At 40.3% G+C, this 18,854-nt stretch overlaps 1 protein-coding gene across 1 annotated transcript in view; it reads left to right on the plus strand.

Moving 5' to 3' along the window:
* RBM33 (RNA binding motif protein 33) overlaps positions 1-18,854 on the plus strand; it is a 103,583-nt gene that overhangs the window by 64,241 nt on the left and 20,488 nt on the right. The window contains 1 exon segment of the mRNA XM_025896360.2: positions 6,205-6,843. Coding sequence (XP_025752145.2) covers positions 6,205-6,843 — 639 coding nt within the window.

Genomic DNA, 18,854 nt, shown 5'->3' on the forward strand with positions numbered 1-18,854 from the left:
CCTCTTATACTGTGCTTAGAAGATTCTTATCATAGTTTTTTTTCCAGTTGGAAGTTGGCAAGAGAGCAGTTTGTTTCTTCAAGTAACTTGTAACCTTGTTATTCACTCTCTTGTCCAAGAGGTACAGCACCTGTGTTTTGTAGTGTGTTTCATACCTTTCTCAGGTTCATGAGCTGATTTTATCAGCATTGTGAAATGTGTGATGTGTACATGTAGGTGCTCTTTATTTAGGATATTTTGTGGGTTTGAACACAAGCAGCCAGATGATGCAATTTCACAGAATCACAGAATATGCCAAGTTGGAAGGGACCCACAAGGATCATCAAGTCCAGCTCCTGGTCCTGCAGAGGACCATCCCCAAGAGTCACACCATGTGCCTGAGAGTATTGTCCAAACACTTGTAGGCTGTGTCAGCCTTGCTGCTGTGACCATTGCCCTGGGGAGCCTGTTCAAGTGCCCAACCACCTTCTGGGGGAAGAACCTGTTCCTAATATCCAACCTAAACCTCCCCTGGCACAGCTCCAGGCTATTCCCTCTGGTCCTGTCCCTGTTCCCCACAGAACAGAGATCAGTGCCTGCCCCTCCTCTGCCGAGACGCCAGCACCACGTTCATGTTGGCGGGGCCGCTCCGTTGTTTCCGGCCCCGTTCCGTGATCTCTGGTCCCGCTCCGTCTCCCTTCAACGCCGCTCGACTCCCTTTTTACACGATTTCTCCGTATGATGGTATCCAGTAGCATCCTAATGTCCTCAGACTGTGCTTTAATGCCTTTGTTCCAGATAACAATCGCCAAATTGTAAGGAGGGAAGCAGCAACTTTTTCTCCCTTACAGGCAGCAGTAAAGAGTTTATCACTAAGTTCTTTCCAAGTAGAGATAGTAAAGGCAGTTACAGTGTTCGCTTCATATCCCTGGCCCTTACATGAAAGCAGCATCTGCCACAAAGCCAGTTCGTCTTAACTCCCCGCTTTCCCAGAAAGCATTGGAGCAATGATAGTGCCGCCTGTCCCTCTATTACCTAAAAAACGTGTTACCACGCTTTGTGCAGCCCTTACCACGAGACTTTGCGGCTTTGTCGGCGGGCCTCCTTCTTCAGGAGTCGTCCCGGGCGCCGGGCCCTGGAAGCACGGAACTTAACTCTTTCGCCGTCCGAAATCCCCGAAAGGGAGGCGTCCGGCGGCGGCAAGTTGAGCTCTTTTTCGTCCAGCCCTTTCGCCTTCTTGTGCTGCACGGCAAGACCGACCGAAACTCCTACGTCCGACCACGGCTGCGAGAACCCGACTTGGCTCTCGGGAGTCCGACTTGACTCCAACCCAGGAGATCCGACTTGACCTCCTAGGGACCCCCACTTGGTCCCTGTTCGGGCGCCAGTAATAACGTCGCGACGGAAAGCTCTAAGAGATCACGGAACGGGGCCGGAAACAACGGAGCGACCCCGCCAACATGAACGCGGTGCTGGCGTCTCGGCAGTGCATATCCAGGAACTTCGTTTATTGTAGATTGACAGTAGCTTAATATACACTCTATAATAGGTTCATGAATATTACAGAAATCAGGCTCATTATTGGTGCTCAGTTAGGTGGTGATATCATCTTAACTGCTTCCCACTGTTTACACAGGTGGCTCGTTAAGTGCCTTTGTTTTGGTAATGCCCAGCTCCTGTTTCTCAGCTCAATTTAGGATACCCAAGGACGCTGCTGCTTTCTCACGGCCCTGCTATCTCAGACTTTCTCATGGGCCTAGTGAAAACTGCATCTTATACTTTAGCAGTAGTCTTGTACTTTAGCAGCTCATCCATAGCCTTAGCCATGTTCATATGTCCTCGCATTTCTAACCAATCCACTACACTCCTCTTCCCCTCAAGAGGAAGTTGTAAAATGTGGTGAGGTCTCCCCTCAGCCTCCTCTTCTCCAGCTGAACAGACCAAGTGCCCTCAGCCGCTCCTCACACGGCTTCCCCTCGAGGCCCTTCACCATCCTCGTTGGCCTCCTTTGTGTGCTTTGGATTTGGCTGTACCATTTACAAAGACTTGGCGTGAATTTTTTGACAAAATTGCTCTAGCCTCTTATGTTTTTATTGTTGCAACTGAAAAAAATAAAGGCAAACCTGCTGAATAGATTTGTGTTTATGCCACAGAGTCAAACCATTTTGACTCTGTTCTTGCACCCATTCTACTGAGGGACATAAGTGAGCCTCGTTGCCCAGTTCTTTTTTTTGTTCCTTGATAGCAAACCAGAACACTTACAGTGTCTGGTTCTTATGACTCAGCATTCAATTCTATTAACTGGTAATAAATCCTTCAGATCTCTGAAAAGGTTTGTTTTTTTTCTTTGGTTTTTTTATTTATTCACTACACAGAAAGCAAGCTACTGATATTAGGACTTAAATTTCAGTAGAAAGTTCAATCCCTTGTTTTACAGCATGTCTTTGCTACCTTTTCTTCAGTTAGCAGTGCCTTTCTAGGTTCCCCTGGAGAAGGATGTAGGACTCCTGCTTCTCTTATAGTACTCTTCAGCTAGATTCAGAAAAGCAGCCTGCAACATTTTCTTTTGGTAATTTCCATCAAAGCTGCCTTAGACCTTAAGGCAGAAGAAAACCTACAGCTAAGGCTCAGTCTTCCCTTCAAACCTCAGTGAAATTGTGTTCAAGAGCTGTTCAAAGATAGATGAGAATTTCCACTTAGAAAAACAGAAAAGCAAATCCACCCCAGATGAAACTAAAACTCTCAAAACCTGGCAGAAAAAGCCCACCTTCACAAAACCACGGGAACTGATTTGCATCTCTGGCCTTTTGTAGTGTGCAGCGTCCTGTAAAAGGAGGAACTATATACAATGTACTATTTCTTCATATTATGGAGCTTTCTACACAAAACATGGGAAGCATTAATAGTTTGTCCAAGAAAACAGGTATTCTATGTTTGTCTTGCTTCTTCACCTACAGATAATGTTGCTTCCAAATGCAGGATGTGAAAATTATAATAGTTTGAGCTTTGAAGGATGTCTGCTTTTTCCCAGTTGATTCTGTAGGCAGAATACTTGCTTCCCTTACCTTTTTCTTTTTTTTTCTTGGTAGTGCTATTGTTTGTTGGACAAATCTGTACTGGGCTTATTAAACTAGTGGGATGAAAATCATTGTCAATAGGCATTGCCTTTTGTTTTCATCTCTTGACCCAATATACTCTCTTGCCTGTTCTGTATGCTGAAGCTCCTTACTACATGCTATAGGTCATTTATATATACTATAGATCATGTGTATGCCCCCACTCTAGTATAATGTATATCAGGTGCAGTTAAAGCTGAGCAGGAGGGGATTTAACTATCCCTGTTTTCATCCAGGTGAGAAGTCTGCTGCCCTTCTCAGTCTGTAATGTTGGGTCATTGTACAACTAATTCAAATTAAACCTGACTTCTAATGCAAATATTGTGTTAATCATCACAGGGCCTTTATGTTGTTTGATCTTCCTCTAGCTGCAAGGGTATTTTATTGAGAAATTAACAGTAGTAATAACTTGCTTGTGAAGGTGAAGGATTTAGGTCTACCTATAGCCTGTTAACAGACTGATCTGCAGTTGTCATATAACCTCGGGCTCTCAGCCCTTGATTTTGAACCTTACCCTTTAAGAAGTTCTTGACTTCACAGGATCATTATTAATGTCCTGAGTTGAGTTCCTGAAAAGAAGATTTTGGTTTATATTTGAGATCAAGTTGCCTGAATATTCTACTAAGCATTCTTCTAACTTCATATGTGTTAGTAATACAGTTTGTCAGTTGTCTTTTGTGTTTAATGTTGATGTAGTTGAAGTCAATGTATCTTCCAAGGACTGTTACAGGGACATATTAGTCAGAGTCCCTCAGGATGTTCATTCCTTGACTGCTGGCAAGACTCATTTAAGTATGTTGCAAAGTGCACATCTCTGTGCTGCTGTGTAACCTTTGAGTTAGTGTTTTGAATTTACCACATCATAATCTACATCTCCCAAGGCCTTCAGAACTTGTTAGGTGATCAAATGAGCAAGCAAATCCCTGATAATAAAGGGCAGCTGATAGAAACGCTGGTCTCATGCAGACTTGGGCTGGTGTTGACAACCTCAGTTTAACGGGAGGGGAAAAAAATGCACTGCTACCTCCAAAGGTAAACCTGGAACTGGCTCATGACATCCATCAAGCTTGTTTAGATAAATTGTAGGATATTCTGATCTAAAACAAAGCAAGTGAATAAACTAGTTCATTAAGTGGAATGGGTTTTCTGTTCTGACAATTTCAATAACTGTGATATTTAGTGTCTCTGAAAATGACTGCAAACTTTATTAGTTGCATCAGGATCTGCATAACAGCACATCCTCCTCCTAGCCAGAGCTTATCTGTGTTTTGTCATCCTATGCAAACCATTTTTAAGGGTCTTAACATTTCACTGTATTTCATAAGGGTCATATTCCTTTTTTTTTTTACTACAATCAGCATTTTCAGTTGTCAGTATAAGATGAAATATTTGTGTTTCCTCCTGTAGAGGTATGTTCCTCTTACCATCTGTCAACACAGACCTCTAATCTAGTTGTCACTGTGATTAGACATTAATCACCACTGTTATAGTCCAAAAAGTATAAAGATCGATCAGAACTTAGTGTATATAGAGCATTCTCGTGCAAAGGACTGTGTTAGACCTCATCCCTGGACTACAGCCCATATTCAGAAATTAAATACAAATTTTATAAGTCCAGTTTTGTTGGAGTCTTATTTAGCCATTTTTTAGGCTTTTGGTTAGACTTCTAATTAGAAGCTTCTAATTAGACTTCTAAAGTGAGACATGGAGCTGTTTTTTTCAGTAACTGTGGGAATAATCCTTATCAAAACCTGCCCAGGGAAGAAGCAGTTACAGCTGAAGGGAACACATGTTCAGGATTTGTGCATCTGGATTCTATAAGTGCAGATATGAGTCTGCCGGGCTTCTATATCTGCGTAGATCCCTTGGCTTGGGGAGGATTCTGGGGTGCACCACGATTAAAAGCACTCTAAATATTAAAAAAAAAAAACCAAACCAAAAAACCAACATTTGTGTTGACGACAGTTTGCACCCAGTTCCTCCAATATACATAAAGGTTCATCATGGGCTCACAGGTTTTGAGAAGTATTTCAGCATTCTTCCTGCGTTCATTTGCCAACATGCAAAGCATCGTTACTAATAGAGCCTGGTTTTGTTAGTGGTGATTAATATATCTTGAGTAGAATATTGTGCTCGTTACCATTTGTAAGCATTCTGTACAAGTCTAACTTCATATTTCAAATGGTTGAAAAGAAAAAGAAGTAATATAATGAAAAAGCATGCTTCCTAATTTTGAAAAATGCATGTGATATTATTGCAAGAGCCATTTGATGTCTTTTCCAGGATGATGAGAATCTGCATTTCCTCGACTCTTGTCCATTTTTATACAGCTTTTCATAGGAACTCGTTCTGCCAGAGTTGAAGAATCTTTAGAAAGGTTATTTGATGGTGTGTAGTACTTTCAGAGGGGCCCAGGGCTGGAATATTAAAGGCATTCTCTATATACCATTAATATTCCAACACTGCATTTGGCAACATTTTGATTCTGAAGAGAGTGCATGAGTTCAAGGTCAGAGAGATTGACTTGTGCTGTTCATTATAACCAATTATTGTGTGACAAATGAGTTTGAGATCAGGCTGAAAATTCTGTGAGAAAAATCAATAGTTCTAATCAGGGCCTTTCAGGTCATTTACCACCCTACCTTTTGTTACTTTGTCAGAAAAGAGCAAGATAAAACCTGTGTGACAGTGGGTTGCCTCTGTATTGTTACCTTCTATTTGAAACATATTTTGATATCTTGAATTATATTAATAGTTTAATTGGTTTTGGAAACTTTTAAATTAGTTCCAATTTGTCAAACTTTTTTGCATTATTTTTTTTTTTTAGTATTCTGATCAGATTTGTCAAGTGGTATTAAAGCTTTTCTGTCTAGGAAGTAGTATATCTAAGTTCTAAACCAGATTTGAGCTGTTTGTCTGTAATGAATAGCAAATAAACCTTAGCAGCACATGCACTCCACTAATAGCCTTGGTTTGGTATCAGGGATAATTTAAAAAGCTCTTCAGAGTTACAGCTTTACAACATCTGAAACAACAATTTAATGTTGTTTTGACCAAGCTGAGTATTCTGTTTAGAATTTTATAAATTCATTTGCATTTTCCTTTGTAGTATCCAGACGAAGATGAAGAAACTAGGTTGTATCGTTTGAAGATAGAAGAGCAGAAGCGTCTAAGAGAAGAAATTCTGAAGCAGAAGGAGCTGAGACGGCAGCAGCAGGCTGGTGCCAGGAAGAGAGAGCTGCTGGAAAGACTTGCACAGCAGCAGCAGCAGCAGCCTTCCACACAGCAGTCCTACATGCAGCACGAGGATGACTCCTCCGAGTTCCCCACCAACGGCAGCCCCTACATACCCCACTCCGGCTTGCACACCAGGCACAACGTGAAAAACAGACTCCTTGTTAGAAAGCAAGACACGGTAGTTCCAAATATCCAACCCAAACCCACAGAGTTCCTCCAGAGTGGAGTGGGGGATGTGCAGTATCAAGGACAGCAGATGAAACCAGTGAAGCAGCTGAGGCAGACTAGGACAGTTCCTCCGAGTCAGCCTCAGGCGCCGCAGAAAGCGTTACAGACAAAACCTGCTGCAGCGTCGCTGCCCACCACACAGACGGCTCGAGTGGCTTCGGTACCAGCCAGGCCCCAGGAGCAGAAACCGGGGGTGAAAAGGACTGTCATGCAGCGGACAAACAGTGGTAGTGATGGGCCTCATGTCGGCAGCAAAGTCAGGGTGATTAAGTTGTCAGGAGGGGTAAGTTTCCAAGGCTCATCTCATATGTGTGTCTTGTCATGGTTTGTTTTTGTGTGTTTGATTCTGTGTAATCCCAAAATAAAAAATGGGCCTAAGGTGATGGGGGAAGTAACAGGTTTAGCATACCTAATAGTCCTTATATTATATTTTCAGAACTGTAATTTATTAGCAGTTATTAAAAAATTAATGTTTCCTGTAACACTTTACTGCCAGGCAGTTACCACTGAAATCACATTGAAATAATTGAAATAATACTCCTTTCTATTAAGTTGTAATTTGAGTCTGAAAGACTGCTCAACTGAGCTCCTTTTGCTTAAGGTTGATAGGTCAGTCTGATAATTGCTCAGAGAAAAGGATTTGGGTGGCTGTATTTAATTAAAGTTTGGTTAAAAAGCTAGGACCTGCTTATTTGGTAGGTGAAGCCACCTAAATTAGTTGTGTGCAGATGTTGGTGTTAGTGTGGTTTCTGTACTCAAGGGAGGATTGTTTTTACTTTCTTGGGAAGCGTGTTGTGAAACCAATTTAATCAGTATGTTGGAGGGGGATGTTTTCTGTTACTGGTTGGGTTTAAAATGTTACCATTTCACTTCTGCATCTAAATGAGATTTCCTTATCTTTTGATGAGGGGTCTATTATCTGCAGTGTGTCCCTTGAGCACTGGTGTTGTGGAAGACTCACAATGCTGGTCTTGAGGGCAGTGTGCGTATTTAAGATCTGGGGTTTTGGTTAGAAAGTCTTGACCGAATTTCTTCTGTCTTAATGAAAAGAGAAATTAATTTGTTAGGGCTCTAAATAAACTGTGTTGAGGGGACATAGTGAGATCATATTATCAGTGTGTGAGGTCTGTCCTCAGGTTTATGCTGAGGAGAAAAGCAGGATCTGATATAGCACATCGGAGGGGTTTTTTTTTCTGGAAGAATACTTCTTACATTATTCAGAGCATTAATTAGGCAAACTTGCATAACTGTAATCTGTAATGAAGCAAGCAGTGTGTTAACAGGGACTGAACAAGGCCTTGGAGGCTAAGGCTTTACATTTAGAAACAGAGAGGAAGTTAAAATGCTGAAGTCTTAACTAATTTTTGTAAATGTTTCTCTACAGCTCAAACTTAAATGTGCTTAAAATGGTGAATTGCGTAATGACTATGAGGTCTTTGAAAATATTAACATACAGGGCCTTATTGGCTACAGAGACATCTCGCAGCTCAGGTTGTTGTCAGCTCTAATTCCTCAGAGGTGGTAACTTAAGTACAGAGGAATAAAGTGTGAGAAGCTGGAAGAAATTGATTCTGTTGAGCTAAAAATATTTATATATAAGTATGTCTGCAGAAATCCCAGTGGCCTGCAAGAGGTATGACAGGTTTGTGTGTCATGAATAATTGAATAAAGCAGTCATGCACGATTTCTTTTATTATGTGGTGAAACAAAACAATGCCAGTCACAACTGTAAACAGCTCTTCATAACAAATGGTTATCAGTCTCCACAGCAGCATTCACAATGAAATAGTTATTATCACAGTGCTCTGTTTTAGAAGACCATAAATGTTTCAGATAAGTCTTACAGTAAGCAATAGCAATTAGCTTCATTAAATGTATGTGTAACCCCTCTGTGCACAGAAGCAGATCTTCTCTGTCCTTCTTAACTTTCAGTACTGAGGTTTCAGCAAGGTGAACCAGGTTCTTTACATGTAGCCTTTATTACTGTTTTCATATTGCCATGGACATTTTAAGTTTCCTTAACTGTGTGAGAATAAGAGCAAGCATTGCAATTAGCTGTTAACACTGATCAAGATAGTTGATTAATTTTTAATCAGTTAGTGACAAGCCGAATCTGTGACTTTGTTTCTTTGACTACACAAGGAAAAAAAATAAATTGAGCAGCAGAGCAGCCAATCTTCTTATCCATTTTTGACAGGATTTAAAAGAATAGTTGCAAACTGCTTGGACTCTGAATACTATCACGATCACAGATCATAGTTACCACTGCTAATGTTTAGTCCTGCTACATGCTTTTGTTTATTTTCACAGCTTTTGCCTGAGCACTATATATAAAGCAAAAGCCAAATCTCATTTTTCTGAGCCATTTTCCTTAGCATGTGTTAGTGCTTCCTCCAATTCCCTGCCTTTGGCCAAAGGGATGCCTGGTGTCTCTGACCTGTGTGCACTGGCTCGATCCTGCAGCTAAGCAGCCCTGCCCTTGCTCTCCATCTAATCTCTTTCTTCTTTCTTGAGCTCTTTTATGCAGAGATGTTTTGAATACCCTTGTAGGAGTGAGATGACTCATGAGTAGGCACGATGCAGGGTCCCTTTTGAATCTCATTGGATTCATTTTGGTAGAGACTTGGCAAGTCCCGTCTCTTCCATCCTGCCAGCCATGGACAGCACCATAGGAGAACTCTCAGTTGAGAAAGCTGATCTAATGCAGACCTGTACTAACTCTGTCTATACCAAATTGGCCTAAACTAGAAGCTGGTAGCAGGGACTGTTATTAATTTAGTAGGACCATCTGTAGAACCAGGATTAAATGGTTTTGTGTTGCTGGTGATGTTTTTTGTTTAACAGTTAAGGAGTGTGCCATATTGGTGAGATCTGTGGTGTACAAATACTGTCAGAAGAGAATGGTTTCTTTCTTGAGAACAGTGTCCTTACCAGGCTGAGTTTCTGTCTATTTGTGTTGCTGGGCACAGCAGTACTACAGAGATCTCTGACCTTCAGGTAGAAATATCCCTCAGTCCCTAGAAGGTAAAATGGCCTTTCATCTGTTTCCACAATATTCTCTTGTGAGAGGATTTTACTTTTGGAATTGTAAGAGTTACTAATTAAATTTCAAGAATATTATAACTTGTCTGGTTTACCTGATACATAAGATGCCTTAATTTATAGCTTCATATACTTTAGGAAAAAAAGTAGAAAATTATTCAGCATTTCTTGATGTCAGACTAAGTCTGTGTATCAAGGTGACACATTTGGTACTGTCAGTAATGATTTTGTCTGTTGATGCTTTTTTATATTTTGTTTAAACAAATCCTACCCTTCACCTTCCTCCCAATACTGATTTGCCCATCCCTTTCTAATACTCATATAATTTATGCAGGAATGGCAGTACAATGAATAGTTTTTCATTTTAATTACTCTTTTAAGTGTTATGTTCCTGGAAAGTGAGGCAGTGTTTAGCATATGAACTTTGATTCTTTTGGGGTTTTGGGGTTATTTTTGGGTCAATTTTCTTTTTCCCCATGGAGACCCAAATATCTTTTGATAGATCCAGTGTGCTTTGTTTTGTGTGGCATTTCCTTAGAGGTTTCCTTTTCAGATATAGGAGTCCAGTGTATTTGCTGAGTATTGATACTGGTATATTTTACTAATAAAACATCTGAGATTTGCTTGGCTTGCTGAGGAGCCTGAGGTCAGTCCTAAAGAATCACAGAAACTATTAGGTTGGGAAAGACCTCTGAGATCAGTGAGTCCAACCTGTGACCCAACACCACCATGTCAACCAGACCATGGCACTGAGTGCCACGTCCAGTCTTTTCTTAAAACACTTCCAGGGACGGTGACTCCATCACCTCCCTGGGCAGCACTTTCCAATGTCTAATCACCTTTTTTGTAAAGAAATTTCTCCTGATAGCCAACCTGAACTTCCCTTGGCACAGCTTAACACTCTGTCCTCTTGTCCTATCACTGGGTAGGCAGTGTCCTGTCACTGCCTGGGAGAAGAGACCGACACCCAGCTGGCTACACCCTCCTTTTGGGTTGTTATGGAGAGTGATGAGGTCTCCCCTGAGCCTCCTCTTCTCCAGGCTAAACACCCCCAACTCCTTCTGCTGTTCATCATGGGACTTGCACTTCAGACCCTTCACCAGCCTCTCTACCCTTTTCTGGAGCTGCTCCAGCACCTCAATGTCCTTCTTGAAGTGAGGGGCCCAGAACTGGACACAGTGCTTGAGGTGTGGCCTCCCCAGGGCTGAGTACAAGAGGAGAATCACTTCCCTGGTCCTACTGACCACACTATTTCTGATACAGGCACTTGTAGGGTACATGTAAGAATAAGGTCAGTGAGACTGTAGAGTGTAGAAAAGAAACACCCCAATCATTTCAAAATGTCATCATAAAATTATAGAAAATAAGGGTAAAAAGACTAGAAATAATGTATTGTCTTGAAGGGGGGATGAACTCTGTAGTATTCCTGACAGATTTGTCCAGCCTTTTTCTGAGATCTTGTTATTGTAGATTTCTTAGGCCTTCTATTCCAGTATCAAACCTGTACATTTAAGAGAATTTTCTTAGTGACCAAACTACATTTTCTTGCTTTAATTTTGAATCTGTGACTACTTGTATTGTGCTTGAAGAGAGATGGGAAAGAATTTATATCTCTTTGTGTCTGACTCTCTTTTTCAAGATCTCTTAACTGTTTCTGGGCACTGATATCCTTCACTCTCTCTTGATGAGTCATGTTTTCTAACACCTTGACTGTTTGTGGTGGTCTTTGGGCTCTCTGTGATCAGTCTGTTGGTAAATAGTTCTAGTACCAAATGCAATTGAATTCTTTAAGCCCATGTATTCGGAGTGGTTTTAGTCCTGGAAGAACAGGTTTGTACCAACTGCAACCTTAGATATCTTAAGATCATATGAAATATGTGCTGAGCATTACTTCCATTTAGTTGGAGATTCTATAGGAAATTATAGTATCTTAAAATCTCTATATCGTTTGGTCATCTTATGTTGTTGTTGGATGATTTCTCTTTAGCCAGAAAACAAGCTGCCATGCTCAGAGAGATGTGTGTCCCAAAGGCCTGAAAATGCTGGGTTTTATGCTGCACCAAGAACACACCAGTCTTTGTGGAAGGCTGCACAATGAATTTTTTTCATAAATACATATATAGGTATAAATACATAAAAAACTCGATGTTCCCTGTTGCATTAGAAGCAGTATCTTATTTGTCATCCTGATTTCCTGAAAACCTGAAATGCTTCATACAAAAAGCTTGAAAAAAGGGTTGGCAAGTTCTTTTGTTTGAAAAGCCTGTCACAAAAAATGTCAGATTGCAAAAATGAAATGGAAGATGGACAACTTTGTTCCTATTTCAAGTAACTGAGAAGTGGGAGATGAATGTGGAGTTCTAAGTATGGAAAAAGAGATGATTCTTGTTTGATAATGTAACCTTGTCAATCAAGTTTGCTTGATGTTTGTACTTGTTTCTACTTGCGTGTGTATGTTCAAATTTAATTAAAAATATTTGACTTGAAAGCTCTATAGCGCCTTTCATCTAAATATGTCAGGAATTGCAAACACCAAGAATTTTGGCATTTACGTGAAAAGTTCTTGAGGGAGCCCTTTACTGAGCCCTGGATACAGGAACTCTTGCTCTATATGGTCCATAATTTTTTAGGAAGTGGGAGAGTGGCATTGCAGTTTATTTGTATCCCACTGTTTGAAGGAAGCACTATTTGAAGTGGAATAAGGGAGCTGCAGAAGCCATGGTGTCTGAATTCCCAGGTACCATGGCAAAATGGGCAAGACCTTTGAAGCAGCACTAATGTAAATGCTGTTGAAAAAGGACTCTGCCTGCCACAACCTGCAAGAGTTCACTGTGGAAATACTTCACAAATGGACATTGATTTCTTAATTGTAAGAAAATCTTGGAGCAAGTCCAGGGGAGGCCATGAAGTTGATAAGGGGGCTGGAGCACCTACCCTATGAAGAGAGACTGAGAAAGTTGGGGCAGTTCAGCCTGGAGAGGAGAAGAGACTGGGGAGACCTTAGAACACCTTCCAGTACCTAAAGGGGGCTGCAGGAGAGCTGGTGAGGGACTTTGGACAAGGGCATGGAGTGATAGGACAAAGGGAAATGGCTTAAAACTGAAGAAGGGTGGATTTATATTAGATATTAGAAAGGAAGTCTTTCCTGTGGGAGTGGTAAGGCACTGAAACAGGTTATCCAGAGAAGCTTTGGATGCCTCATGCCTGGAAGTATTTGAGGCCAGGTTGGACAGGGCTTGGAGCAACCTACTCTAGTGGAACGTGTCCGTGCCCATGGCAGGGGGGTCAGTATTCTGGTGTGAAAAATGTGTAGTATTTTCACAGAAAAATCTCTTTTTTGAAAACAAGCAATAATCCCTGTCCTCCCAGACCTCCAGTGAGGATGGTCCCTGTAGAGACAGACTATTTCATGGCTTGGGGGTTAGGAGGTAGGCTGTGCTGAACTGTTTGGGGCATATTTGGTTACTGTAAAACTGAAATACAAGGGCACATGTGGACACACTTAGCAACTAGAGGAACTTAAGGTGACAACCAAACTAGTCGCAGGTAATACTTTTTATGGATTTCTAATAAAATCCTCAGAAAGATGAAGAGATACTTACCTAAATTGAATTTAACTTCGCTGTGGATAATTTGGATCTAACATGCAATAAAGTATTGCCTTTGTAAATTGCAGAACGGGTTTCTCCCTTTCCTCAGGAGACTTTTAAATTGTACGCTGAAGAAGAGTGCTGCTTCCTCCTGAACACCCTGAAAGCACAGCGTTTGATGTTGCTTGTTAAGTCTCAAAGGAGAATTTTTCTGCCATCATAAATGTTATAGTGCAAAATTCATATTGATACAGTGTTGCTGTTAGAGAGTATCTTGTAGCCCAGTTTCCTTCTAAAGACAGCTGTGACACCACTAAACTGCATTACAAAGAGAAAGAGCCAGTTTTCATTTAAAATACAGTCTCTTGGGAGGTAAGCTTGCAGATTTGTACAGTTTAATATTTTGAGAAGCTGCAAGTCCCCTTGTTAAAAGGGTATTTTGGGTTGGACCACTTGGAATAGACCTTTAGTACAGAGGTTTGGCTCTGAGTCAGGAGACACTCGACACCGTGTTTGGGGAAGGAGGTAATGGGAGTTGTCTCTGTCAAGACTACACCAGGATCTTAGAGCAGCACAAAAGAGGGATTTGCCTTGCCATTAGTTTTAAGCTTCAAGGAACATGAACCAGAAAGACCAGACATGACATGAGAAGGGAAGCTGTAGTTGTACTGGTTTCTGACATCCAGTACTGGCTTTCTGTGCCACAGCTGGTGTCCAACTGGGAAGTGCTCCTTCAGGAGCTTTGACCCGTCAGAAGTTTTGAATTGCTGATTTTTTCCAACAGGAGCTTTTTCTCTTGGTGATTCTCTGTGTCCAGTCTTTGCTAAAATTCCCTGTACAAAAAATATCCCAGACTGGCAACCAAAAAGCGAACCAGGAAAGTTTACTCTAAACATTGTTTATCTATATTACGTATTTTGTGAAAAGCATGTAAAAATGAAGGTATTGTCAGAGAGTATTGTACATATATATTCCAGAACCTTGACTTTGCTGTAGCTTTGACACAATTTTTTTTTCGTAATGAGCTGGTGGGTGCTTTTACTGAAAAACACATAGTCATGATTCAACACTGATCAACTCTGTTTCTGTCACTCCTGGTGAAACTTCATGCAGTGTGGGTATGACTGGGATTCTCTTTGGCCAGTCCTTCTCCCTGCCTTAGTTCTCCTCTCAGGCAGATGAGGAGACACTTCAGTTAAGAACTGTGTTAGTACGGAGGATTAAATGGAATTAGCTGCTTTTTCTACAAAACATTTTCTTCTTGCTATTCTGACTCTTCATACACCATTAGGCACAAAAGATACTCATCATACCATGGCTCACTGAAGCAGCGTAGCACAGGAAGGGAACTGTTTCTGCATTTTATTTATTTATTGCATAGCCTGGTTGCTCTTGTTTGAATTAAGTTTGCCCCATGCAAACATTTTAGGCTGGGAACAATAACCCATAATTTGCTGACCAGCACTAGAAGTGTCTTTTTTTCTGGTGTGAACTGGGAATGCTTTGGTTCTTTTATCACTTATGTAGCTTATTTCTGTGTGTACTTTGAGTCAAAACTAGACCATTAGTATATCTTAAACCAGTTGTTAATGGTGAGTTGTCTGCTGATAGTGTATTGTACCCTGGTGGGAGAGCAGCTTTCTTAAGTATTGCTATTCTTGAACTTGGGAAAAAAAAAAAAAGACTTTTAAAGGTCTTAGAAGGCCTGTAAAAAAAAAAAGGTCTCCAGGTGTTTCTCATTGGCACTTGACAGATTGAAAACAGATCGTCAACTGTTCAGAAACAGTGCTTGGTCATGTCACTGGGTTGTGGGATATTTGGCAAGTGATTAGGCTTCCTGTTCCCAGGTCCCCAGTCTGTCAACCAGGTGTATGAAAGTGGTAAAGCATTTAGAGCACCAGTCACAGAGAAATAGCTCCTTATTAGGGGTTTGCCTTTAATACACATTTCTGATAATTGTAGTAAGAAAATACTCATATATATTAGATGAAAGTCAGTCTTGTTCTACATAGTTTTACTGTTTCTTTCTCTTGGTTACATGGGGATCACAGCTGTCTGTGTAGATGTCTGTCTTTTTTAATAGTCAGTCACAGTATCAGTAAAATACAAGTTTACATATGAAAACCTATGTAGCTGATGAACGGTCATTCCTCTAGTCCTTAAAGTGAAGATGAATTTAATAGCCTAAAGGATGCTTCACTTCCCCAGCTTACTGTGATACTGTAAAGGCACTAATTTCTAGAAATATCGACTTAAACTGGTAACAGATATGGGGTTTCTCCTTTCTTACAAGAAATCAATTATGGCACATTTTTGGACTGAGATTTCCCTGCAAGATTTAGGTCTTCATCGTGCTACAGAGAATTTGATTTATAATGCATCTAAGAAAAGATGACAACATTTTGCTTCTGTGTGTTATTTTCACACAAATCAACCTGAGTTTATTCCCTTTAAGTGCCTTATCCAGCATGCGCATCCCTTTACTACTGGATGATTTTGAATTAGCTTTACAAAGATTACATGGATAGACACAGCATTGTCGTGGTTAATAGAAACCTGTGCAGTGAGGTCTATGGGCTGCAAGATCACTAACAGTGCCAATGACAGTGAAGTATGGCCTTATCGAAAGGAGAATTCATAAGAGGCTGCCCTGGGACACTGCACCACTGTCCTTCTGTGTATCCTGACAATGTTATCTGTCCTCTCAGTACGGAGTATCAAATGTCTGTCACGAGTACAGAAATTAATTTAATGTCACCTGAAGACATGCAATTAATCTTTTAGAGGTTTTCATAATACCTTTACAGAAAGAGTTGCCAGTTTGGCGGATTTGGATTTTGGGGTTTAGCAGAAGATAAGGAAAATTAATTTTTCATCAGGGTTAATACAAGCTAGCAGGGCCACAAAGGCTGAGAAAAATGGTTTGGGAATTTGTCAAGTGTTGTCACTGTAGAATAATGCTGCTTAACGTCTGATAGGTGTAATCAAGAGTTGAGATTTCTATAGAGGAGGATTAATCAATTTGCTCACTACAGAATGCAAGTTGGTGATACCATTCCTTCATGGGGTTTAAGAATGAAAATAAGATTTGATCTGTCAAATTGCAAGCAGCTCTGACAGTATCAATAGGCATTTTTATCAGTACATTTTAAAGCATTCGTTATAAATAAATTTGTCCTGCTAATGTTGGTGGCAAATAAACTTCATCTTCATCATAAAACTGTCATAATGATTGTGATAGAGTGGAGGGCTTCAGCTTGCTAAATTTAAGCAGTCCCTCATAAAATTCTGCTTATAGAATTTGTAATCTCATATTTGACAGAATTCTACGTTTCTCAAAACACAACATTGACTATAGATAGATATGTATAGTGAGAGATTGTTGAAAAACAACCTCAGGGAATCAATTCTAAAATTCTTGGCCGTTGAATGGCATCGTTTTTTCTTTCTTTAGTCCAATTTCAGAAGGTCTGACTGTGCAAACTTTTACACAGTAGAAGTTTGAAAAACATTCACATGTAGATCAACTCCATCTGCCTCCATCTTTTGAGGTTTTTCTATTTACACACAGTATTTGAAATTAACTTGTTTTGGCACTGCTAACAGTCTTGCTGTATACATGAACAGAACTCCTAAAACTTAAAAAAAGGGCATTTTCATTCCTCCAGAATTAACTAAATAATGGTAAAGTTTCATTCAGGAAAACTCTTTCCTGGCTATATAGTAGATGATCCCTGTGGGTCCCTTCCAACTTGGTATATTCTATGAAGGCAGACCTTTTGTAAAACTTGGAAATTTAGATCTTGAAGGTCAGAATGATTTATAATATAGAAAGTAAGGAGTAGACAATAAAAAAAAAATTCTTCCTTTATTGGTTTGTAGACAAAGAATGGAAATTCACTTTTATGCAGAAGACTTCAGAGGAAATTTGAGCTATAAAATCACAGCTTGTATCCATCAGTCTCAGGTATCTGTGATGGACTATGGTATTCTACCTGGTTTCAGCACTTTGTGCATCAGATTTTATGAGACAGGCCATGATGATGAATAGATGCATCTCTGAAAAATTTAGTGCTGCCCTGTACATTACAAAATACTAAAGGAAAGAAATCAGATAAAAATATATTTTGACATGAAGAGGCTTAAAATTTTAATACCTCCTTCTGTTGCTGTATATTTAAATGTGGGGAGGGCAGTGCTATAAGCTGATGAAAAATTAACAATACAGAAATTGTCTTTAGGAAAAGCAAAAGTTGATTTCAGATGAGCTAGACCTGAGACATTTTAAGTAGAAGAGTTGCTAGCAATTTAACTTCTGTGATTTAGGTGTGGTTTGGGGCAGGTGCTGCAATACAGCTGCAGTGGACTTACCTGCTTGCCTGTAGCTTTGCTATGTTGGTGCCAGCTCACTGTTTAGCTCATGAGTGAACATCAGGAGTCAGCATATGTAGAGTCATCGTTACAATTGTATGTCCTTTCCTCCAAAATGTTAATGTTGCGTGAGCATGTGACCTGTCAGTAATGCTCTGAGGTTTTGTAGCTTTAAGTCCAGATGTTAAAAGCTCTTTGCAGGTGTTTTGCTTGACTTGGTTTGTCATTGATGTGTCTGAAGAAGCCACTGGTTGTCTTGTGTCAAAGATTAAGGGATGATGGTGGTGGTGAGTCTGATTTGCCACTACATGGTATTGCAGAGGTTGCTCATTTTGGCTCAGTGCTTGTCCTTGTCACATCTTTAACCAGTGAAAAAAGAATTGCTGCTAAAATACATCTTCCGAGGCTGTGTCATTTTGCTAATTAGGCACATGTCACCTGGCAGTCACATTTGATTTTTATTTTCTTAAGAAAACCACCAGGTTTTGCCTTCTGTTGAGGCCAGGCTGCCTGCAACAGAAAACAATGTCTTGCTGATTTGGAGGGAGCTCTTTTAATCCTTGAGCACCAAGTGGCTCTCTTGAGAAGCACTGCTGTAGTTTCATCTCTGTTTCCCATCTCCAAGTCATCTCGAAACCAGTAAATATTCAGAGCAGTAGTATAAAGAAAGGGGTTGATCCAGTTGCCTTTCCTTCCTTCTTGTTGCAGGAACAAACAGATCTTGTTCCATTCCCTTTCTTTATTGTTTTGTGTAAGTTTTTCTTATTTCTGAAATACATTAATTCATTAAAAAGCTCAGAGATCTTTCTACCTTTTCAGGCTTTTGCAGGAGCATCGTGTCAGCAGTGAAGCCCAGAGGTGGCATTTGGGACCCCAGCAGGGAACAAACTCCATCAGATTTTTCATCAGCGCGAACCAGTTATGTGCTGATACCTTTGACTCTGTTACACAGCTCTGTGTTTTAGTTTTATTTGGTGATAATTGAGCTTGGTAGTTAAATATTGGGTGGTTGTTGGCTGTCCTAGACTTTTATGTGAAATGATTGTTTGCTTTTGAAGTTTCAGTAATGAGCATGTTCAGTGTGTTTTGTACCTGAGGGCTTTGCTCTCAGATGCTCTTCCAATGTGCCGGGATCACTTTTTGGTTTGGAAAGAAATGGTTGCAAATATTTATGGTTTTCACAGCAGGCATTTAGCAGAGATTAGATTTTTAACTCCCAGCTATAGTGTTTAAATTCCTCCTAGAATTTTTTATTCCTTTTAGTTTCATCATCTTGCAGCTGCTGTAGAGT

This window comes from Manacus vitellinus, unplaced genomic scaffold (genome assembly GCF_001715985.3).
Source record: "Manacus vitellinus isolate BGI_N305 unplaced genomic scaffold, ASM171598v3 scaffold_79_pilon, whole genome shotgun sequence".
Taxonomy (NCBI): Eukaryota; Metazoa; Chordata; class Aves; order Passeriformes; family Pipridae; genus Manacus; species Manacus vitellinus.